Source organism: Pan troglodytes, chromosome 1, assembly GCF_028858775.2.
Source record: "Pan troglodytes isolate AG18354 chromosome 1, NHGRI_mPanTro3-v2.0_pri, whole genome shotgun sequence".
NCBI classification, from domain to species: Eukaryota; Metazoa; Chordata; class Mammalia; order Primates; family Hominidae; genus Pan; species Pan troglodytes.
In genome coordinates, this window is record NC_072398.2 from 227395852 (window position 1) to 227420916 (window position 25065).

The following is a 25065-nucleotide window of genomic DNA, read 5'->3' on the forward strand; positions in this document are numbered from 1 at the left end:
GTGCTCAGGAAAACTGAGCTGTCTGGGGCCTGTGGCTCCATACCTTTGAGATAGAAAGACCACAGTGCCCTGGGCTCTAAGTGGGCTGGGGACAAAGGGAGGTAATGGATGCAGTGCACATGCCACAGCATCATGTCCTCCTGACAATCAGCTGCCATTCTTTTTTTTTTTTTTTGGAGGCAGAGTCTCGCTCTGTTGCCCAGGCTGGAGTGCAGTGGCACAATCTCAGCTCATTGCAACCTCCTCCTCCCAGGTCCAAACAATTCTCCTGCCTCAGCCTCCCTAGTAGCTGGGATTGCAGGCGCCTGCCACCATGCCCCGCTATTTTTTGCATTTTTAGTAGAGACAGGGTTTTACCATGTTGGCCAGGCTGGTCTTGAACTTCTGACCTCAAGTGATCTTCCCAACTCGGCCTCCCAAAGAGCTGGGACTACAGGCATGAGCTACCGTGCCTGGCCTGTGATGCAGACTCTAAAAGACCAACACATGTGCCTATTACAATCACCTATGTGGAGAAATGATGAGACAACACAGGATAACAGCTTAAATGACTTGCATGATACCAAAGCCCTTAGAAGGGCCTTGAAGGGCCACAGCCCAGGCACAGCCAGGTACTGAAGTCTTGGGTCTGTTACAGTGATGGAAGACTTTGTTTTTACATGCTTTCCCAAAACAGAAATGTTTGTTGTCATTTGCTCTGTTCCCTCTCCTCCGGAAGGGAAAGGAAAGAACATTCTGGAACGCTCTGGAAAGCTGTGTTGCAGTTAATTTGCTTAATTTCACTCATTTTCCTGAACAGGCTGTCCAGTGCATTCTTGGGATAGGAAACTGGAGACCAATGAGGCTGGGCGAGGAGACCTGCACTCGTCATGGCTCGACAACCTGGGCACTGGAGTGGGGAAACCAGGCAGTTTGCAGGGATCCAGCAGGAGCCTAGGCAGCATGCTTCCATGCCAGCAAGAACGCTGCTTCCAGTGAAAAGTAACAGGCTCACAAACCAGGTCACTGCCAGGGAAGCTCCCAGTTCACCGTACATGTGTGGGTCACAAGTTCCTTGTAACTGTGGGTCAGGGCTGATGTCATACTAAAAGGATCAATGTTGACTTGGGTATTTTTCAGTAGATCACATGGCTCAGCTCTGAGGTCCAGGAAGAGGGGAAAGGAAAAGGCACCAAGAATAAGATTCATCCCGGGGCAATTGCTTTAATCCACTCCCAAAATGGTTCATAATTCCTCTTTAGTGCAGAGCTGATAAAAAGTGCTGCTTCTCACTGAGCCTCCTCCCTGGGGATGTGTAAGGAGTAAAGACAGACCGGCTGCCTCAGGCCCAGCGCTGTGAACAAGGTGCACAGGCATAGAGAGGCCTGTCTGCAATCTAGGATGAGATGGGGAAGGAGCCTGCATTGGCTCTGTTGCTGGGCAGCCACCTGTAAATGGTAGGGGGTCACCATCCTTCCAGCCCTGTGCAGGGCTGAGTGACATCCCCGTTTTTCAGATGAGAAAACTGAGGCTCAGAAAAACCATGGGAACTTCCAAAGATCACACAAATGCTGCAGCAGTGCCGTAACTAGGCAATTGTGGATAAAGCCCGTGTCCAAGAAGTGTTGATGCCTAGGTATGTCCCTCAAAGGATCAAAAACAGGGACCGAAACAGACACCTGTACATGTATGTTCACAGCAGCAATGTTCACAGCAGCCAAAAGGTGGAAACAACCCAAATGTTCATCAGTGGATGGACAGGCAAACAGCACGTAGCCTATCTGCAGTGTGGCACAGAATTCATCAGAAAAAGGAGTGAAGTACTGATGCACGCTACAATGTGGGTGAACTAAAAAACATTATGCTAAGTGAAAGAAGCCAGACACAAAAGGTTACATATTGTATGATGTGGTTTGGCTGTGTCCCCATCCCAATCTCACCTTGAATTGTAATAATCCCCACAATCAAGGGCGGGACCAGGTGGAGGTCATTGGATCATGGGAGTGGTTTCCCTCATGCTGTTCTCGTGATAGTGAGTGAGTGCTCATGAGATCTGACGGTTTTATAAGCGCCTGGAATTTCCCCTGCTTGCACTCACTTCATCCTGCCGCCCTGTGAAGGTGCCTGCTTCTCCTTTGCCTTCCGCCATGATTGTAAGTTTGCTGAGGCCTCCCCAGCCATGCGGAACTGTGAGTCAATTAAACCTCTTCCTTTATAAATTACCCAGTCTCGGGCATTTCTTCATAGCAGTATAAGAATGTATTAATTGTATGATCTCATTTATATAAAATGTCCAAAACAGGCCATACTGAAGACACAGGAAGTAGGTAAGTGGTTTCCAGGGGGATGGGGAGTGACTGCTAAAAGACATGGAGTTTCCTTTTAGGGTGATGAAAAGGTCTTGGAACTAAAGAATGGTGATGGTTGCACAACATTGTGAATACACGAAATGTCACTGAAGTTTACACTTTAAAATAGCTCATTTTATGTTATGTGAATTTCACTTCAATTTTAAAAGCAAGCTAAAAAAATGTTGGCTGAGTCTGACTCCTTCCTGTTGTCTGAATCTAGGTCCCTCTCATTGACTGACTCTGACTATCTCCTGTAAAATTCAAATTGCCCTGTGGCAACTGACATAAATTCTACCTACTTGTGACTCACTGGGAACACCAGAATTCCTACGTAAGGAATTGTCATGGACTTCAGTCTCTCACTGAAAATGAGGGAAAATAAAAGGCAGGCAGAGCCCGGCAAGAAAGCCTGGACAGTGAAGGCTCCACCCCGTGGGCATTAACCCTGGATGTGCCCCGTCTCCCAGGCAGGGGACCCCGGCTCCAGGATATGCACAACCTGCGGAAACAGAGATGGATGAGCCCCACACTCCCCAGGAATCTCCGTCCCAGGACTGAGCCACCAGAGCCTGAGTTACGGGCACGCTCCTCTTGGAGTCCTCAGGCACCACTCTGCTGACTTTGTATGACCTTAGGAAAGTTGCTTACTCCTGCTCTGCCTCAGTTTACCCATCTGTGAAATAAGGCTAATAATATTTTCTGACCTTGAAGGTCTGCTGAGAGATTTTGTTAATTACATTTTTAAACAGCTTTTCAGTTGATGTAGGAAAAAGTGCAGACATGTATTACTTGGGCATTTTAAAGTCAACTGATGCCTCACGCCTACAACCTCACAACACACAGACACCCACAGACACACACACACACACGCACACGCACGCATACACAGCACTGCTCTCTAAGCTACTTTAAGAAGAGGGCTTTTAGCTTCAAATACACAGGATTGGCCCCACACAAGGAGGAAGACAGTTGCCACCCTAATGGCATTTTTTTTTTTTGAGTTTCACTCTGTCACCCAGGCTGCAGTGCAGTGGTGCGATCTCAGCTTACTGCAACCTCTGCCTCACAGGTTCAAGCAATTCTCCTGTCTCAGCCTCTGACTAGCTGGGACTACAGGCATATACCACCACGCCTGGCTAATTTTTGTATTTTTAGTAGAGATGGGGTTTCATCATGTTGGCCAGGCTGGTCTTGAACTCCTGACCTCAAGTTTTCCTCCCGCCTCTACCTCCCAAAGTGCTGAGATTACAGGCATGAGCAAACACTCCTGGCCTTACCCTAACGGCATTCTTTAGGGAGGAATCCAACTTCCCCAAACGTCTTCCCCTTCCCACTTGAAACCTCCATGTTCACTCAGTGCTGTGGGCTCATCGCCTTGTGTCTCAGGGGCTCTTCCCAAAATTCAGACCCACAGCTTGGGTGGGATGATGACTCCACCCCAAGCAGCAACTGACTGGGGGTCCGGTTCTCTAAGGAAGGGGTCCCCAACCCTGGGCCATGAACCAGTACCAGCATCTGTTAGGAACTGTCCTCACAGCAGGAGGTGAGCAGTGGGTGAGCCAGCATCACCATCTGAGCTCCGCCTCCTGTCAGATCAGCAGTGGAATTAGATTCTTCCAGGGGCACTAACCCTACTGTGAACCACGTATGTGAGGGATCTAGGTTGTGCACTCCTTATGAGAATCTAATGCCTGATGATCTGAGGTGGAACAGTTTTATCCAGAAACCATCCACCCGCTCTGTCCCTGGAAAAATTGTCTTCCATGAAACTGGTCCCTGGTGCCAAAAAGGTTGGGGACTGCTGTTGTAAGGTGAGAAGGTCCCCACGGAGGGGCAGGGGCAGGTGGCTGGTTGGGGCTGGAAGGGTGGAGAAGCAGCAAGAGACTCAGGAAAGGAAAGTTGGGTGGTCAGGGCCTGTCACACCTTTGTGCCCACGTGGTCTAGGCTGGCATTTTCCCTCAGAGTAATTCTGAGTAAAAGCAGAGCCTGGGAATCATGGCAACTGACCACAGACGTGTTTCCCGGGGCGAGGCCAGTTGTCTTCCCCGCCTGGGGAGTCCTCTGGGACTTCCCTAAGACCACAGCCCCAGAGGGCTGCTTCTCCCTCCCTCTGCTTACCCCAGGGCTCTCCTTCCACAAAACTAAGCTGCTCCACCAGGACACACAGGTTCCATCCCACGCAGCTCCCATGATTCACAGGCCCCTCTGTGCACCCTCTCGTGATTCACAGGCTCCTCTCCGCAACCCCTCCGTGATTCATGGGCCCCTCTCCACACCCCTCCCGTGATTCACGGGCCCCTCTCCGCACCCCTCCCGTGATTCATGGGCCCCTCTCCGCACCCCTCCCGTGATTCACGGGCCCCTCTCTGCAACCCTCCCGCGATTCTTGGGCCTCTCTCTGCAACCCTCTGGTGAATCACAGGCCCGCTCTCCGCACACCTCCCATGATTCACGGGCACCTCTCCGCACCCCTCCCGTGATTCACGGGCCCCTCTCGGCACCCCTCCCGTGATTCATGGGCCCCTCTCCGCACCCCTCCCGTGATTCACGGGCCCCTCTCCGCACCCCTCTCGTGATTCATGGGCCCCTCTCCGCACCCCTCCCGTGAATCACAGGCCCCCTCTCTGCACCCCTCCCGTGATTCACGGGCCCCTCTCCGCACCCCTCCCGTGAGTCACGGGCCCCTCTCCGCACCCCTCCCGTGATTCACGGGCCCCTCTCCGCACCCCTCCCGTGATTCACGGTCCCCTCTCCGCACCCCTCCCGTGATTCACGGTCCCCTCTCCGCACCCCTCCCGTGATTCACGGGCCCCTCTCCGCACCCCTCCCGTGATTCACGGGCCCCTCTCCGCACCCCTCCCGCGATTCACGGGCACCTCTCCGCACACCTCCCGTGATTCACGGGCCCCTCTCCGCACCCCTCCCGTGATTCACGGGTCCCTCTCCGCACCCCTCCCGCGATTCACGGGCACCTCTCCGCACACCTCCCGTGATTCACGGGCCCCTCTCCGTACCCCTCCCGTGATTCATGGGCCCCTCTCCGCACCCCTCCCGTGATTCATGGGCCCCTCTCCGCACCCCTCCCGTGATTCACGGGCACCTCTCCATACCCCTCCCGTGATTCACGGGCACCTCTCCGTACCCCTCCCGCGATTCATGGGCCTCTCTCTGCAACCCTCTGGTGAATCACAGGCCCCCTCTCCGCACCCCTCCTGTGATTCACGGGCCCCTCTCCGCACCCCTCCCATGATTCACGGGCCCCTCTCCGCACCCCTCCCGTGATTCACGGGCCCCTCTCCGCACCCCTCCCGTGATTCACGGGCCCCTCTCCGCACCCCTCCCGTGATTCACGGGCACCTCTCCGTACCCCTCCCGTGATTCACGGGCCCCTCTCCGTACCCCTCCCGTGATTCATGGGCCCCTCTCCGCACCCCTCCCGTGATTCACGGGCCCGTCTCTGCACCCCTCCCGTGATTCACGGGCCCCTCTCCGCACCCCTCCCGTGATTCACGGGCACCTCTCCATACCCCTCCCGTGATTCACGGGCACCTCTCCGTACCCCTCCCGCGATTCATGGGCCTCTCTCTGCAACCCTCTGGTGAATCACAGGCCCCCTCTCCGCACCCCTCCTGTGATTCACGGGCCCCTCTCCGCACCCCTCCCATGATTCACGGGCCCCTCTCCGCACCCCTCCCGTGATTCACGGGCCCCTCTCCGCACCCCTCCCGTGATTCACGGGCCCCTCTCCGCACCCCTCCCGTGATTCACGGGCACCTCTCCGTACCCCTCCCGTGATTCACGGGCCCCTCTCCGTACCCCTCCCGTGATTCATGGGCCCCTCTCCGCACCCCTCCCGTGATTCACGGGCCCGTCTCTGCACCCCTCCCGTGATTCACGGGCCCCTCTCCGCACCCCTCCCGTGATTCACGGGCCCCTCTCCGCACCCCTCCTGTGATTCACGGGCCCCTCTCCGCACCCCTCCTGTGATTCACGGGCCCCTCTTTGTGCCCTCCCATGATTCATGGGCCCCTCTCCACACCCCTCCTGTGAGTCACGGGCCCCCTCTCTGCACCCCTCACTCCCCAGGGTCTGTCATTCGCTTTCCCCTTGAACACACACGGGCAGAGAGCATGACACTTTCCCTGGGACCCTGGCCCTGGATGGCTCCAGTCCTGGGGCCTGCTGGCCTTTCCAGTCTCCTCCAAGCATTCCCCCTGCAACATACACCTTCCTCTCCAGCTTCACAGAGCCAACTCCTAAGGGCTGACCCAAATACACCTGCCCTGCCCTCCTCCTGGGTGGGCCGGAGGAGCCTCAGTGGGCTATTTCACTGCGGTGTGCCTCCACATCCCCATCTGTGCAGCACACCCACCACCAGTGCTTAGTAAACGGCAGCCACCCCATTCCCTCTGCCTGGCTGTCCCTTCCTCCTCGGGCCCAGTGGGCTTCCTTCCTCTCATCCTCTGAGAAGGGAGTCAAATGCTGCTACCTCTGGGAAACCTTCCCCATCTCCTTCTTCCTCTTGGCTCCTGCAATTCCATTTGCTCCTCTGTCCTCTCCTCCACTTGGAGTTCCTGTAGGACCAGGAGAGGGGTCTTTTCATCCCTGTGCCCAGCACAGCACCCAGCAGGCGGTGGCCACTCATCCGTGTCTGCTGCATGAAAGTGTCTGGATGTCAGGCCCATAGGCAGCCTGTCCCAGGACAAACCTCAGTGGCTGCCATACCTGTCACGCTGCCTGGCTCTCACCTGGGGCCAGCAGACTCTCGGGGGACCACTTGCGTGGCTGGTGCCACAAAACCCCAGCCCAGTGCTTCCCAGGGACCGTTGGGGTGAGAGCCTGAGAAACAGATGCTGTTGGAGTGAGTGTGGCGGCTCAGGTCTTCCCAGAGCATCAGGCTTCTGTGCAGAGAATCAAATTAGCCCAAAAAATGCTGAAGGAAGAAGGAACCTGGAGCTGTGAGTGTTGAAAGAGACCCTCCAGGGTAGTAACGGGCAGTAAATTAGCCCAGTACCGGGGCTTAATCAAGAGTCCCCCAAATGCCCCTGGAAGCCTGCACAGTGTAATGCCACAGCATCCAGGAGACCCAGGCGCCTAATGGGGCCATTCCATCAACATTTTCTGGGATTTTGAAATGCAGTGTCATAAAAATAAACATGCTTACTCTTGTCTCGCATAATTGGCTCCCTAAAGAATCCTTGCCTTCTGAAAGCCACCGTGTCCCTCAGCAGGAAGCACAGCTTTTTTCAGCATCTGGGTACAGTCTTGAATTTTCTCTTGACAAAAAAGAGGGGGGTGGGAGCGTCGACTGAAAACCAGCTCTCGTGGGGCTTTTTCCGCATTTTACCACACTCCTTTCCAAGCCAGAGAGCACAATCCTCAGCTGGTCCTGGGGCAGAGGCTTCTGCCACAAAGGCTGGCATCGTGGTTCGGATAGGTTCCTTGCTAACACGCCAAATACAATGACCCTGCCTAGTAACTGAATCTTTTATATATATCGTAGCTGCATGCCTAGGAAGTCTACCGGCGCCATCCGTGGGTGATTGCTTCACCCTTGCCTAAGATGGCTCTCTGCAACCATTCGGGAAATTGAATCCACAGCAGGATACTGACTTCTGTCTGATCAGGGCTGTAGTCAGCCTGGGAGGGTGGTTACGGGACTCTGTCATTGAGTCATTCAGATGCTCCAAGTAGAAGCAAATGAGAGCCAGGCAGATGCCACCAAAGGGCAGCCCAGGAAATGAGCAAAATCGCCAGCTCTCTCCTGGGTCCATTCTCTTTCTTCACCTGTGTAAAAATGACACCCTGGCAGAAGGGCATGACCGGGGCCCCCCAGCTGATGGTGGGGATCAGCTGGTGAGAGGTGGTCCCTGCTGTACTCTAAGCAGGGCTGACCCTTGGGCCCAACCACCCGGACAGGCTGCTGCTGTCACCTGGGAACTCCACCACCATTGTCCCCCTACCAGGCTCAGAACGCTTGAAGCTCCAGGCATGTCCTTTTCACCTCCATACCATGGGCATCCATGTATGTTCTGTGCGGTGCCAGGCAGCAAGGAAATTGGCCCTGGATGCTGGGCTCAAATCCCATACTTGGCTGCCTGCCCCAGCCTGGTGGATGCTGTATTCCTTAAATACATCCAATCCAAAGTGTTCTTCTAGACTAGGAAGAACAGGATGTAACGGTTCAGAGGCCAGATGCTGGAGCTGAGTGCCTGGGTTTGAGTGCGGGCTCTGCTATTTACTTGCTGTGTGGCCTGGGGAAATTCATTCAGGTTCTCTGTTCCTTCTCTGCACACAGGAGATCCTTAAAGTGCTCCTACCATAGCAATGTAGGAATGAGTTAAGATACGGCACGGGCATAGAACAGTGCCTGCTACATAGTAAGTGTTATGCAACTGTTCACTGATATGTTGCATACACAGGCCTCAGTGAGGGTGTTTATGAGAAAGAACCTGCAGCTATGAGCAAGCCCCGCACCCAGGCCTCCCGAAAAGGGCAGTTTTGCAGTACTGGAGTCACCCTTCTTTCATCCCATGTCCCATGCAGACACGGCAAACAGTCTATAGGCACTTTTCTCTCTCTAAATCCCCAGAAGAACTCAGAATCCTTCTCTACACAGAGCTCGAAGAAGCAACTACTGAAGAGTCCACACCGGTTGCCAGAGTTGAGATCTTTTCCCCACCCCTAGGTCTGGGCAGTCTCTGCTCCTGACACCAGCTAACAACTTGGCAGCTGAATACAAAGACCGTCTGGGGCCAGTTGAGCCGAGACCCTCATCCACACTCATGGGGCCAGCACGAGAGGGATGCCAGGAGCTCCTCCAGGTGCCACCCCCCTCCCACCTGCAGCCTGCATTTGAGGTGCCTGGGCGCCATGGGTTCGCTGTCATCTACCCCAGGATGGGAAATGTTCTCTTAATTTCTCCCTCTTCTGCAGTCGGGTTCTTCCAAGTCTGTGGTTGGTGCCGAACAATCCCCATCATGGAATTCCTGGAATCCATGGCCTGCTTGAGGGCTGCCCCTTCTGTGAGTGGCAGCGTCTAACACCCACCAAGACCCGTGCTTTCTGGAGGTGCTTTCCACAGTCTGCCCTGTGCCTATGACCCTGGCCCTGCCTCATCCATCAAACATGATGCCTGGCTGGGTGCAGAGACTCATGCCTGGAATCCCAGCACTCTGGGAGGCTGAGGTGGGATGATCACTTGAGCTCAGGCATTTGAGACCAGCCTGGGCAACACAGCAAGACCTAATCTATTCAAAGTATAAAAAAATAAATAAAATAAAAACAAAATGATGCCCTTCAGCCCTCACTAGATGATGCTCCATGAGGATGGTTTCCCCAAACTGGCCCCACTGCCCCCCTGGGAAGGGGGAGGCACGGCTGCCTCCCTTACATTCCCTGGAAGCCCCCTGAAGCCCACACTTTCCACGTGCAGGGGAGTAGGCACAGTTTGGGTCCTTCAAGAGACCACTGACCCTCTCCCCTCCACCTCCAGGCATCTGACCAGATAGGACTTCTTCTAATGTGTCAAAATATTCCCCTTTATACCAAGGCAGAATGGAAATGCCTGTTCTCCATCGAACCAAAACACATCCCCGTGGCAGAATGCACTCGACACTCAATAAATGCTTGTTGAATGCGAAATGTTCGAATCAACAATGGCTTGTGTGTAAGGAGTTCTCTTTAGAACAAGAGGGAGGAGCCTATCCCACCCCAGAGCTGGACCACGGGCGCCTAGCCCGGCACACTTTCCATCCATCTAACGACACATAAGGGGCTTCTTGCGGCCCCACCGAGCACTGACGTCTGTGGTTATAAAGTATAACGTGGAGGCAAGAGAAATGAAAACAACATCCATCCCGAGGCGTGCACACGAAGTTCATGGCAGCGCTGCTCCCCCAACATGCCAACAATCCAACGGTGCATCAGCAGGTGAACCGGCAGGCCAACGGGATGTCTGAAAATCGGGATACCATTCAGGAACAAAAAGGGAATGACGTGGCAAGCTACTGCGTAGACACACCTCGGAACATGACACTAAAGAAGGCAGACAAAAAGGATGACCACATGCCGGAGGATTCCATTTACAGGAATAGTGAGGATGGGCAAATCCATCAAGGCCAAATCAGAGGAGTGGTCGTCAAAGGCTGGAGGCAGGAACGGGGACTGCTACAAACAGCAAAAGGGATCTTATCAGGGGTGAAGCAACCGTGCTGAAACTGGACCATGGCAATAGTTGTGCAACTCGGCCAATTTCCTAAAAATCAATGAACCATATACTTTCAATGGATACATTTCATTGCATGTAAATTGTGCTTCAAAAAAAATGCACACACACACAGACACACACACACACACACAAATATAAAGGGCAATTCCTTTTACTCAGACTTCTTATGCTAAACCCAACTTTCTCAATGTGATCATTCATTGATTTCCACAGTTTTTAATTTCAAGAAAGCTCTCAATAGAGGCCTCCTTGGATGTGGTGACATATTTTATTTTTAATTATTAAATAGATTGAATAGCAGTATCTGTGTCACAGATAGGTTTTCATCTCCCCATGATGTTTCATTAATTCTGTGCTGCAAAATAATCTGTCATTTGACCATAAACCTTTTACTTAAAATCATGGGTGCCAGAGAGACTTGTGATTTCAGAGTCAGCTGAACACACGGCTAAATCCATGAAGTGCTGACTTGGCATCACAGCAGCTGGGTCCTTCTTGTTTTATTTTTTGTTGTTGTTGTTTGAAAATTTTGTTTTGTGTTTCCCAAAAGGGCAATCTGTAACTTAATAAAGGGAGTAAGAAGTAGATTTTGTACAAGACAAGAAAGCCACAGAGGTCAACATAAGGAGCACGAATGGACCTTCGAGTCCTGGAAACCTGGGTTCAAATCCCACCTCTCCCATGAGCTAGCTGTGTGACCTTGAGCAAATTACCTAACCTCTCTGTGCTCCTGTTTTCTCCTGTGTGAAATGGGAGCAATAATACCTGCCTTGCAGGGCCACCCTGAGGATCATGAGGGTGGAGTGGGACAATGCAGAATGGCTGAACAGTTTAGCACCGTTGGATCAGATCACTTAGCACAAAGCCTGGCTTAGGAAAAGCCTAGCAGTATGACAGTATTAGTTCCAGCACCTCCCATCTGGATGTGAAAAGAGAAAGAGTATCAGGTGTAGGTCATGATAGCTCAGAAGTTCACAGACAAATCTGATAGAGCTGCCCATTGTATCTCCCAGTTTCATTCAACAAGTCCTGATAGAGCACCCCAGCCCCCAGTTCTTTTATCATAAAGCCCCAAATGAGGTGATAAGAGCAAAGCCGCAAACCAATGTCTGCCTTGTCAAGCTTGAGGCTCATGTTTCCCTGATCTAGAAACAGGAAACCAGCTGTTTTTGTGTTTGACTTAAAATCCTCAGAATATGGTCTTGAAGCCTATAAGCCAGGGTAGAAAAGTGGGGCTGACCCCGAAAACCTGCTCTATCTTCAGAGTTGACCTAATTTACGTAAAGATGTGGACAGATCTTCTTATCCAATAATTATGCCTGAAGTCATTTATTACCGTCACTGATGATGGATCTCATAACATTAGCAACACTGCACGTTCATATGCTGCTGAATTTTTCGTTCTAAAATATGTGGTAGAGACATAACCCAGCAAGTTTTGTAAAATAATTTTGTTTTACCCCTTTCCCCATTTCCACATCACCTTTGACTGCTGTTAAAAATACAAATGCATGACCCCTAAAAAAGCTAAATACTCACATACACACACGTGTGCCCATGCTTGCCAGTCAGATCAGTTAGGCACTAATCTCTGACAGATTAGTAGAGAATGTTAGTTTGTTTCTTTTAATTAAACCTTTTATTTTAACTGTGGAATTGCAGGCATTGTAAGACATCATACAGAGAGACCCTGTGTACCCCCCTCACCGAGACTCCCCCAGTGGTAACATTTGCAAAACGACAGTACAATAATATAACAGGATTGTGACACGGATATAGTCAAGATAGAGAACGTTTCCATCACAACAAGGAGGCCTGATGTTGCCCTTTTGTAACCACACCCTCTTTCCTTCCATTCCCCACCCCTTCTTTGACCCCTGGCAACTACTCATCTGTAGCAGTAGTAGTATGAGTATTGTACCACGTCTATAATTTTGTCATTTTGATGCAGGGCAGGCATGCCCCAAGGTGAGGCTTAGACCATGAGGGTTCTCGGCTTTGCCCAGAAAAGAATTCAAGGGCAAGCCAGTGGTAGAAGAAAAACAGCTTTATTGAGGAGGTGTTCCAGCTCTGGTGGTGTTACCGGTCCGGCAGTGTGACAGCTCCGTGTCTGCCGCTGCAGAACAGGGCTGCCCCATAGGCAGCGTGCTGAGAGTAGCAGCTCGGGGCAGCTTTGCAGTTGTATTTATACCTACTTTTAATTCCATGGAGATTAAGGGGCGGTTTATGCAGAAATTTCTAGGGAAGGGGTAGTGATTTTTGGGTCATCAGGTCATCGCCATGGAAAGGGCAGTAACTCCTGGGTGTTGCCCTGGCAATGGTAAACTGACATGGCACATTGACGGGCATGTCTTATGGAATGGTGCTTCCATCCTGTCCCTGTTTTAGCTAGTCCTCAATTTGGTCCACAGTCTGAGTCCCACCTCCAGAGTCAAGTCCCATCTCCTACCTCAATTTCAATGCTATGAAATCATCATATAGTAAGTAACCTTTTGGGATTGACCCAGGAGCAGCCAGTCCTCCTCTCTCCTCCTGGTGCCTGATCTTATCCCAGCTCTGAGGTGGATGTACTTGGGGACATGCCCAAGGGCCACCGGAGGTCTGACATGGACACCCTCCAGCCTGACTCTCTATTCAAGGCAGATTAACTGAGAGTTAATCTGAATTATGTAACCACCACCACTCCCTGCTCCGAGGCCTCATGACTCACCAGCCCCTTTGAATTCCTGGAAGGGGTCTCAGAGGAAGAAAGAATGGAGTCGACCGTACCACGTTTGCCTGCTCTAGCCCCAGAAAGCCCCTGCTCCTGTCTCCTCCTTGTGTCTGATTGGCATCAGGCAGGAGAAACCCTCTCAAGCCAGACTTCAAATGTAAAATCTAGATCAAGGATATATTTGGCTTTCCAAGCTAATCTTTACATCAATTTGGTCTCTACTGACTTGTAACCCTTTGAAGAAAACTTGGCAACTACGTATTTAAAACAGATGACTCTTACATAACCCCTGAGAGGAGCCCCTGGGCTCTTGAAGGCTCAGCTGTTTGCAATCCAGTCAGGGTTTTGTGTTTACCTACTTCATTGTAACCCAGGGTCACACTCCAGGTACCCTGTGGCTTTCCCACAAAAAGCTCAGGGAAATGCAGAACCCAGGAGCACACAGGGCCCCACCTGCCAAACACCCCATTTGTGTGTGGGTCAGAGGGACTGGCGCTGCGGAAGTGGAGACTGGGTTGGGGTCCAGAAGCACCTCCAGCGACCCCCGCTAGAAAGACGCAGGTGCATGCCTTGGAGAAGCCGGCGCTGCTCTGCCTCCAGGGACCCAGAGACAGCTGCCCCCGGCAGGCGTGGGGCTGTCTCCATTCCTGAGCTGCGTTGCCCTGCTCCCCTCTCCAATGCATGGAAGAAAAGGAAGCAGGTGATCAAAGTAAATAAACAACAGGGACACACTGGAAGGAGTCTGCCATCAGCTCCTCCACTTGGGCAGTGTATCCCCAAGGTGGGGGTGAGCATGAAAGGGGGGTATGTACCGATGTTGCCCAAAGATTTGAGCTGCCTCCTAAATTTGCAGTTTAGTCAAGCATGATTGTCCCTGAGGAGTAGCACAGCCACTGACACTAGATGGATTCCAGTTGCAATCAATTTAGTAGCAGCAGCTGGAAATCGGCGCGAGCCAGGATTCACCCGGAGCACAATGTTTGTGGACGGCGCGTTTGACTTCATCCGCTAAAGCTGGGCTGCACAGCCCCAGCTGCCTGGGGACTCTACAGCGAGGATGGTGACAGCCAAGCCAATGGATCCCTGCCATGAGGCCCAGACATGGTACAGCGCGCACTGAGAGGGCTTGGGGAACTGTGAATTATGTCAACACACACACCCAGGGCCTCCCAAACAAAAGGGGCCCCAGAACCTTGGAGCGGGAGAACAGATGGGATGGCCGCAGGGACATGGGCTGGGAATGAGCTCGTGGCACTCTGCTAGGGATCACAGTCCTGAGCGCAACCCAGCAAACGTATTAAGTGGACGCTCGGAGCCCCTGAGGAAGCCACAGCATCTGAGGTCTGCAGCCTGGGAAGCAACTCACAACCAGGAAGCCAACTCCAAACTCTGGGCTGCTTGCTGAATACGCGCCCCCTCCACGGGTGAGCTCTGAGCTGCTTGCTGAATACACGCCTCCTCCACGGGTGAGCTCTGGCAGGGCTTGTCAAGCCACTGGGTCTCCTTCCATGGCTCCCTCTCTCTCAGCTGATGGAAAGTATCTTTGGAGCTCTGCTACAACTATTAAATACCACCGCAAAAGACACAAAAGCTGCTCAATAAGTCTCAATCTGCTTCTCCCTCTTGGGGGGAAAGAAAAAAAAAGCTCCACATACAGCTCAGTTCCAACACAGACGTAAATAACCAAGCCCAGACCTCGTCTCTGGGGCCGGAACTAAGAAAGCCCACCCCACCCCCACCCCCACCCCCTGCCCAGCAAGTTACACTGCACCTCTCCCATGGTGGAGCAAGCCAGGCCTTCTGCCACCCCAGCTGGAGGCTCAGTGTCTACCTGTCCTAACCAGGCTCCAAGCTTGGCAGCAAGACGCCCAGTGCTCACCTAGGGAGCCGCGGAGTGGCTTGCAAGCAAAGGTGAAGGGCTGTCTTGAAAGAAAAAGTGCATTTCCAGACCTTGAACTTGCAACCCTTTGGCTCAGAGTCCCCAGGTGCCCATTGTGATGCAAAACCACCCAGACCCTCTGGGTACAGGCCTCCTTCTCTGGCCAGGAGACAGCAGTAACAAGACAGAGCTCTCCCATCAGGATCCCAAATAGGTGACAGCTCGTCCTTAAAGGCACACTTACAGAAAATCTCCTGTGCTGACATCGAGGGGGGAAAAACAAAAGGTCAAACTTCAAAAGAACCAACAGAACTATTTCCTAAAGCAAAATCCCAAGATCCGGCTTGAGGATGCTTGAGAGGAACTGTTTTAGTAAATTTCAAATCAAAAGAGAGGCTTCTTTCCAAGATATTTGCTCTTCTCTCCCTTTATCAAAATGTACTCATCTTTTAATCTAGCAACTTAGCAATAAAAAAAAAAAAAATGTCTGTTCAAATAAGTTGCCATCAGGAATCAAGTGGCAGATGGCAGCTCAGGAAGCAGGTCGGAGCTGAAGACCAGCCACTGGCCAGTGTGGGGACCCGTCTGGTCATTCACAAAGCCTTGGAAGGTCTTGCTGAGACCTGGGACAGTCCGGGGCAGAGCAGGGGATGCCAGGCCTCCAGGGCACCTGGATCAGGGTCATTCCTGCAAAGCTGTCCTCGCTCCATTTTGCCAACATCCCAGAACGGTCCAAGCCTAAACCTTATCTAGCCCAAGCACACTTATCGATTCACGCCCGACCAATATCCCACACCCAACACAATCGGCTCCATGATTAACCTTTGAAGCCCACAGCAAGATCGGCCACTGAGGGAAGGGATGCTAATAATAACATCTGACAATGTTCACTAGATGTGTTATACAGTATTCACCTCTGGGAGCAGAATCGGCTCATAAATCAAGGGTCGCTAGAAAACACTTGGCGTCCCAGTCCCCTTCCGATTTCTCAAAATCAGGACACGCACTAGATCCTCCCTCCCTTCGCCTCACTCCCCCCGCAGCTTCATCCCTGAGTGGGGGCGGCTCAAGCAGCGGGCTAACAACTACTGGCCTTTTCGTCCCCAACGCGGGAGCGCAGTGCATCCCAGTGGACAAACTCGAGAACCGCACGCTGCTCTCCGCCTCCACCTCTGTCCTCCCCGCTCGCGGTTCCAACCCGGGACCCAAATGCACGAGCTCGGTGAATGCCCCGGCAGGAGGGCGAGGGCTCAGAGGCAGCCTGCCCAGCAAAAACGACAGCTGTGCTCTGGTGGGCCCTGGGCCACCCCAGGCAGAAGCCAGAGAAGCCCAAGAACCCCGGCGGGCTGGCAAAGTTTGCCGAGAAGGGTCTTCTGGACACCCCCACCACGGGCTCTAGGCTCGAACCCCCTGTTCCATCTGGCCCTGGAGTCCCAGACACAGACAAGCCCCGGGCGCGCCGGCGGGCGTATGTGCGTGTGTGCTTACAGCGGGGTGGCCGCCGGAGCTCCCCAAGAACCCCAGCTCTCCCGCCCCAGCTGCCCGCCAGCTGTGGGCGCCCGTCGGGCCCGGAGGTCACCCGCAAACAGCTGGGTCGGCAGCTGGGAGCCTGGGAGGCCCCTGCTCAGCCCCGGGGCCCCGAGAAAGGAGAAGGGGGAGCGGAGTGGCTGTTTGGCTCTGGTTTCCTCCAACTCCGCCTGCGAAGCTCTCGCTGGGAGCCCGGAGCTTTAGCTTTCCCTGGCAGCCCCGGCCCCCGCGCCCGCCGCGCCCAGCGGCCGGCGCCTCGCCCCGGGCCCCGGGGAGGAGGCGCGCCGGGGCAGCCGGCCAGGACACTGCGCTGCTGGCTCCTAGAGCTGCGGGCGCGCCTGGCCGGCCCCACTGCCCGGGTTGCTGGGGCGGGCGCCGCTGCCCCGACCCCGGACGCGCGGAGCCCTGGAGACCCGGCCGCTCCCCGCCAGGGCCGCGGTGCTCCAGGCTCCGGGCGGGCGCCCCTTTCCGGCTCCCGGTGCACCCCGTTGCCCGCTTGCGGGAAGCGAAGAGGGGTCCCTTGATTTGCAACATAGAGGAAAGCGCCGCTTCCGCCCAGCCTGGCACCCACGCGCCCACACGCACCCGGCGCCGGCCGGGTCGCTCACCTGAGTCCTAAAAGCTGTTGAATCCACATGGTCACGTTTCGGGGAGCGGGGCCTCAGACCTGGCTCGCCCAGGCCATCTGCGCGGCGCCCGCGCCCGCTCGCTTCCGTCCCGCGGCGCCGGTCTCCGGCTCTCGGTCCGCCGCCTCCCGCCGCCCGCCGGCCGCGGGGCGCACAGCGAGTCAGAGCGCGGCCGCGCGGGGCTCCATGCCGGCCGGCGCGCCGCCGCCGTTGGGGCGCATGGCTCAGGCTGGGCGGCCCGCGGGGGCGCACATCCTCCGGCCGGGGCGCGGGGCTCGCGGCCCCCTCCGCCGGCGGCACAGCGAAGGCGGCAGCGAGGCGGGGCGTGTTCCGGCGCTGTCGCGGCGCAGCAAAGGGCTGGGGAGCCGCGGCTTCGCCCTCCGGGGCTGCGAGGAGGGAGGCCGGCGGCGCTGCCGCTCACGGTGCGTGTCTCCCGGCGCGCGGCTCTTGCCTCCAGCCGGAGCTCCGCGCCGATGGGGCGGCGCTGCTTAGGGTTTGGGACGACGCGACGCGGACGGACGCGGGTCCTCTCCGCGCTGCCGGGTCGGGGGGCTCTGCCAGAGGCTCCGCCGCCGATCGGCGCCACTCAAGTTGCCCGGGGGCTCCGTCTGAGCGCTCGCTCTGCAGACGGCCGCGGCCCGGAGACTGGCAGGAGGCGGGCACGAGAGGCGCGCGGGGCGAGGGCGCCGTGGAGCGCGGGGCGTGGGGACGCGCGGCGGCGGCGCCGCGCGGAGGAGGCGCGCGGGGATCCCGGGGCCCCGCCGCCCGCGCCCACCGCGCCCGCCGCAGAGCCGCCCGCGCTGCTCAGCCGCCTCCCTCCTCGCGTCTGCCTCTCCGCGCGCTCGCCCCCGCCTCCCGGAGCCGGTCCCAACTCCGCCCGCCCGGCCCGGCTCACGTCACCCGCCTTCCCCGCCCCTCGAACGGGAGCTCGAGCCCCTGGCCTGGCCCCGGCTCCTGCTCGCCGCCCCACCTTGCGGGGGCCGGGGTCGCCGCGGGTGGTGGGGGGCGCTGTGCCCAGCAGGGGCGACAGCGTAGGCGGGGCCTCCTGCAGCCCCCTTCCCCATCCCCGGTCGCGTCCCGGTCCCCACCTTGCGAAAGGCTCGAGAGAGGCCGCAGGCTAGGATTGGACCGCCGGGCGCCGCCGGATGGTGTTGCCAGGGTAACCGGATGGCATGCGAAGCCGTTCGAGGTTCCGACCCGGTTACGGGGGCGCCCAGTGGACCCGGAGAGCTACTTTGGGGAGGGGGCGGCCCCGAAGAAGGACTGGGTGGGGGCGCATGGAGCGGGGGCTGCGCGAAAAGTTTCCTGGGGCGGAGCTGAGCCACGCGGGTCGCGCAGGAGCGTCTGTCCGAGGGTCGCCTACGAGGGACTCCTCTGCTCGGCTGCGCGGGCTTCTGCGTTGATGAAGTCACCGCGTTCCGGGTCGGAGCTTCGGCGCTTCTGCCCCGAACCCAGCGAAGCCCGGTCCTATGCCCCCGATTACCCAACGGTCCCTCATCGCCCAGCGCAGCTGCTGCCTGGCCAGGCCCTTGCTCCGGAGGTGTCGCTGGAAAGTTCCAGGGAATCTGGGCCTCCCAGACTCTCCACCGGCGTTTCACTGCTCCCTTCCCATGCCAGGACTCCTCTGTGCCTACCTGGTTAGTCTGTATTTGCAAAAAACAAACAAAAACAACAACAAAAAACAAATGGGGGGGCACTTAAAGGAGGACAGACGCTGGGCGGGGACCTTTCACTGAGAGAAGTGACATGGGGCGGAATCCTCTGCAGACCCGCTGACGCCTTGAGAAACCACGGCAAAACCCTGCTTTTAATCCTCCACAGGCTGAGGGCAGTGCAGAATCCGGGCCTTGGAAAGGACACTGGTGCCACCCTTCACTGGGGAAAGGTGCAAGGGGCGGGGGATATACCATGCCGAGTCTTCGCTCTGTGCTCTGTGCAGGTGCTTGACCCAGGCCAGCTCTGGAATCGCCCCAGGCCATGCGAGAGCCGTGGGGGGTGAGGGGGGCGGGAAGCACTTCACAGGTGAGGCCTCCCTGGGAGGGGCAGCCAGTGAGGGGGTGGAAGGGCAGAGCCAGGAGGACCATGGCTTGGGGCTCAGTGTCCCAGGAGGACCATGGCTTGGGACTTAGTCTCCCAGGCGAACCATAGCTTGGGGCTTAAGTCCCCCAAGCAGCCCTTTCACCCCCAGGCCTCCAGGATCTTTGCCAACGGTCTTGAGGAGCCAGGCACAGGATTGGACTCTGCCCAGGCAGGAGGATGAAGACAGTGACTTCCCCCACCAAGACTCCCGGCAGAGGGCCAGAGGCAGGGAAGTGTGGTGGCAGGAGGGCCAGTCTTGCCGTGGCTGGACCAGGGGCCAGCGCTTGCTAACTAGGGGTCCTGGCCGAGTTGTGTGGCCTCTCCGACCCTCGGTCTCCTCATCTGTAAGATGGGTCCCACAGCCCCTCCCCGGGGAGGTGTTTGCAGGGCTCCATGAGAAGGCCTCACACACACTGTGGCTATGGTGATCTGTGAGCCGGTCAGAGGACCCGAGAGGCAGCAGGGTGACTCAGCAGTTTCCCTGCCGGGCCGCCCCTGGGTCATCGTCCCCTAGAGCCTCTCCCTGAGGGGTGTGAGGGAGCGGATCCCATTAAGAGGCGAAGGAGGCAGGGAGGTCCTGGAACCAGCGGGGCCTATGGCGGCCGGCGGGGAAGGAGGCGCAGGCAGTGCTGCCACCTAGCGGTATGAGGAGGCGGTGCTGCACCAGGGAGGCCCTTCCTGCAACCGGAGTGGGCCTGGAAGAGGCCGGCTTCGCAGCCTAGGAGCCAGCAGGGCAGGGAGGGGCTCCGGACCGGACCGTGTCGGCTCCAGGAACCCCTTGGGCAGCCTTGTGGACACCTGCTGACCTCTCTCAGAATGGCTTCTAAGTGCATAGATGAAAAAGCCCAGGATTATTAGGAAACCAATTCTATGCAAATGCATTATCAGAAGAGTAATAAAAACAAATTTCTGATATAGCCGTATATATTTTTTATTAATACACTTAGTAAGCAATTGACAGATCCTAAATTACGTTCCTTTTGAAGTCCAGATATGCAGCAATAATATCCTGAGGTAACTGCAGCCATGGCAATGTAATATGGAAATGCCAGTGCTTTCTATGTTTGACGGTCACAGGCACTGAGCTCTGCCACCGACATTGATAATGAAAGGAAATGCCAAGTCTCAGTTAGGGTTAAATAAAGATGCCAGTTTTCCCCCATCCGAGTTGAAAGACCGTTTGAATTCTATCCAAGTGCCCTGGGAATCTCTGGACAAAGAAAATAGTAGAAGGAAGTGTTTTCTGACAACCGAGATGGGAACAAGCCCTGCAGAAGTCTCCAGGCGAAGTCAGAGCCTTAAGACTACAGCTGCTGCCCCTGGTGAGTGAGGGCCTCTTCAGTCTATGGGGACGGAGGATGCCCTCTGCCCTCACCCAGGCTTAAAATTAGGATTTGGGACCAGGGTACACTGATTTCCTTTTTCTCTAGGGTAACTCAGGTCTGCCTCTCTCCAAAAAGAGCAATCCACCTATTATTATTATTACTATTATTATTATTATTATTATTGAGATGGAGTCTCACTCTGTCACCTGGGCTGGAGTGCAATGGCATGATCTCAGCTCACTGCAACGTCTGCCTCCCAGGTTCAAGCAATTCTCCCGTCTCAGCCTCCCGAGTACCTGGGATTACAGGTGTGCACCATCACGCCCGGCTAATTTTTGTATTTTTAATAGAGACAAGGTTTCACCATGTTGGTCAGGCTGGTCTCGAACTCCTGACCTCAGATTATCCACCCACCTTGGCCTCCCAAAGTGCTGGGATTGTAGGCCTGAACCACCGCGCCCAGCTTATTATTATTATTTCGATGACAAAATCATTGTCTTTTTTTTTAACAGACTGTAAAACGACAAAACCTTAACTTGTATTTCAGCATTTCTAGAACTGGTTTTCTATACATTGATGGCTCTCATATTTCTAACTGGTTCATTTTTCTTCCCTTGGGGATTGGGAAGCTATGTGTGTGTCACTCCCACCCAACACACACACACACGCGCGTGCGCGCACACACACACACACGCCTCCCAGCTTCGGCGATACAAAAGGGAACTGTTCAGATGTTCACGCTGTGGAAAGTTCTTCCGGTCACCCTGCTAATTCTGGCCCTTTCTTCCCGCTGGGGGAAGTCCACAGCCTGGAACCCTGGGGAACCCCTGCTGTCTCCTCACCTAGTCCCCTCCCCTATTTTCCCAACAAAGGAGCCAGCAGGCCCCTGCAGGAGGTCCTCTTTGAAGCTCTCTGAGGCCATTTATCTAATGGCCTTCACAGACTTGACTATTTTTAAAACCCATCCAAAGCCAAATTGAGCTGCCATTGTTCATTTTTCTCCCAAGGAGGTAAATGTGTCTTAACCATGACATTTGATTAAGTAGCTAAGTTTGTGATTTTAAATGGAAGGGAAAATGCTGATTAAAATTATTATAAGTTTCTTGAAAGCATTCACAGGAGTGTCTTCCCTGACTCTCCTATCTTCCTGGCTACCCCCCTCCCAGTAAAACTTGCAGGAAGCTCATGGTTGTCGGGGTCAGGGGGAGTGATGCAAAGTCGCTTTTCCTTCTCAGGGAGGTTATATGCTGGAGATTTGGGGTTTCCTCCCCCTGGCACCTGAGCTGTTTGCTGGGTGAGGCTGCACACAGCTGCATTGCACGCACCAGCTGAGCGCAAGGCAGAGACCAAGCCTTGGGGCAGAGGTGGGAGCCAAGAAGCTGTACTCCCACCAACAAAATGACTCACAAGACAATCATCCTGCAGCCCAGCACTGGCCGGCAAGAGAAAATGCTAGGTCTGAACTGCCTGTTAAAGTGTACCCATGCATCAGAGAGAGGAAGACGGGATTCCTTGGCTTGCTCTGAGCAAGTGATAGCCTCCGGGTGCAGATGGAAAGAGGGCCACCTAAGAATTTGATCTGGCCCAGAATGGAGAAAAACTCTCATCTCAAGGCTTTTATGGATCTTCTGTGTTGATCAGTTTGCCTCTTCTATTTAGATAGAGAGGGATGAAGAAAAAGAAGGTTAATTTGCATTGCAAAGTAAAGTGACACAATTTGAAAGCAGTTCCCTGGCATTGCTGGGATTGGAAGGTCTAGGGTGGGAAATTAGAGAGAAGAGGGGAGTCCAAGAGTAGGGTCTACACCAGGGAAGCCCCAAAGGGGAGGGCCAGGGGCATAAGGTGACCAGTGAAGCCCTTATGCTTTCTCATAACTGTGACTGGGACAAGAATCTCAGATTTCTGTCCTGTGTTGCAGCTCTGTCCACTTGTAGAAAACCTCCACAGAAGTCAGGCTTGTGCTGCAGGTGTGTGGAGGAGTGATGGAAGAGGTGTCTCTACTGTAGGGCAGCCAGAGGGGAAGGCCATAGTGGCCGGAGGAGCAAGAGGAAGACTTGGGACCCTCCGACTAACTTGGAAAGAAACTTAGGAAATAGGACCTTCCTTCCTCATATTATAGAGGATTCTGGACCTTGGATAGGGGACAAGCAGGAGTAAATGCAGAAATTCACACAGTCCTCAGGATGGGACTTGAGATAAATAGTTTGGATTTAAGAGAAGGGGGAAAATGGGGACATGACAGAGTCAGGCACTTGGTTTCACATGACATCGAGAGATAACATCGCTGGCCCTGAAGGTCTGGTTCTGCTAGTAGGAGAGGTGTGTGTATTCACTCATCTTGTTGACTGAGCCCTGAGTAGAGGAGGTGAGAGTATGTACTCATCTTGTTGACTGAGCCCTGAGTACAGGAGGTGGAAGTATGTACTCATCTTGTTAACTGGGCCCTCAGTACAGGAGGTGTGAGTATGTACTCATCTTGCTGACTGAGCCCTGAGTAGAGGTGAGAGTATGTACTCATCTTGTTGACTGAGCCCTGAGTATGAGAGGTGAGAGCTGCACTCATCTTGTTGACTGAACCCTGAGTAGAGGAGGTGAGAGTGTGTACTCATCTTGTTGACTGAGGCCTGAGTCCAGGAGGTGGGAGTATGTACTCATCTTGTTGACTGAGTCCTGAGTAGAGGGGGTGAGAGCATGTACTCATCTTGTTGACTGAGCCCTGAGTACAGGAGGTGGAAGTATGTACTCATCTTGTTGACTGAGCCCTAAGTACAGGAGGCGAGAGTATGTACTCATCTTGTTGACTGAGCCCTAAGTAGGGGAGGTGAGAGTATATACTCATCTTGCTGACTGAGCCCTGAGTACAGGAGGTAAGAACATGCACTCATCATGTTGACTGAGCCTTAAGGGGGTAAAGAAAGTGCTAGTGAGTGAGGGTCACTGGGAACAATCATGGCCTGGGAAGAGGAGCTCCCAAAATGGATGACGTGCAAGCAGGTAGAGCTGGAGGTCTGACCTGGGAGCAGCCTACCACGTTCTGGAGACCATCAGCTCCATGCAGAAGTGGCAAAGCTGGACACCAGCTTTGAGCCTGGGCTATCGATGCCTCTTCCAAGTCAATTCATAAACCACATCAGCCAGCTTGCACTAGATTATATTGCAACAACAAACAACCCCCAGAATTGGCTTAACTCAACAAAGGTCAATTTCTTGTTCATGCTTACAAACTCCAACAGCTGGCATCTGCCCTGCTCCATGCTGTCTTCATCCTGTGACCCAACCTGAAGGAGTTGCTCTTACCTGGGACATCCCAGTCACATAGCACAGGGCAAGGAATCAAGGCAGAACCATGCCATAGCCCTTATGGCTTCTGCTGGGAGGAGGCATATGTCACATCCACTCACATTTCATTGGCAAAGCAAGTCACAGGGCCAGGCTGATGTTGGGTGGGGAGTGAGAAAGTGTAAACCTCACACAGGGAGGACACGGGACACTGCACAGTCATAACAATCTTCTACACTCACGGGCACCAACAACTCGAGAAGATAATTTATGTCTTGTTTTTCTCAGGCCCCTAAACTTGATAATGTCAGAATTTGTGAGAAAGAAGAAGCATGTTTCCCATGAAGCATGCTGAGTTTGCATCCCTTCTTCTGCCTCCAAAGCTCAACATAGATCCTTGATCAATGAGGTGGACACCAGAGGCGGCGACTTGTAAATGACGTTGGGCTGTAGGAGTGATGGGGTTCACCTCTAATTCTAAGATAGCTAGATAATGCATCTTTCAGGGTTGTGCTTCTATCTAGAAGGTAGAGCTGTGGTCGTTCAATAAAAGTCCTCAAGAGGTTGGTTAATAGGCATGTTTAATAGTACAGTATGGTGACTATAGTCAACAATAATTTATTGTACATTTTTAAATAGCTAGAAGAAAAGCATTGGAAAGTTTCCAACATGAAGAAAAGATAAATGGTCAAGGGAATGGATATCCTAATTACCCTGATTTGATCATTATGCATTGTATACATGAATCAAAATATCACACATACCTTCAAAATATGTACAAATATTATATACCAATAAAAAATCACCATCATCATTATCATCACCATCATCATTATCTCCATCATCACTATCTCCATCATCACCACCCTCCTCCTCATCACCACCATCATCACCACCAACATCATCACCACCACCATCATCACCACCGCCATCATCACCACCACCATCATCACCACCACCACTGCCATCGTCATCACCACCACTGTCATTATCACCACCACCACCATCACCAACATCACCACCATCACCAAGACCATCATCATCACCATCACCACCAACATCACCACCATCACCAAC

The 25065-nt window shown here is 54.1% G+C and overlaps 1 protein-coding gene and 1 long non-coding RNA gene across 2 annotated transcripts in view; one reads left to right on the top strand and one right to left on the bottom strand.

Moving 5' to 3' along the window:
* AJAP1 (adherens junctions associated protein 1) overlaps nucleotides 1-17412 on the bottom strand; it is a 131293-nt gene extending 113881 nt beyond the window's left edge. The window contains exon 1 of the mRNA XM_003307782.6: nucleotides 17288-17412. Coding sequence (XP_003307830.2) covers nucleotides 17288-17316 — 29 coding nt within the window. The 5' untranslated portion in view covers nucleotides 17317-17412. The remainder of the gene's footprint in view (nucleotides 1-17287) is intronic.
* An 814-nt stretch (nucleotides 17413-18226) lies between these two features.
* Nucleotides 18227-20302, top strand: LOC134807838 (uncharacterized). The gene is made up of 3 exons (XR_010149215.1): nucleotides 18227-18942; nucleotides 19127-19244; nucleotides 19494-20302. It is a non-coding gene; the product is annotated as an uncharacterized LOC134807838 (long non-coding RNA).
* The last annotated feature ends 4763 nt before the right edge of the window (nucleotides 20303-25065 follow it).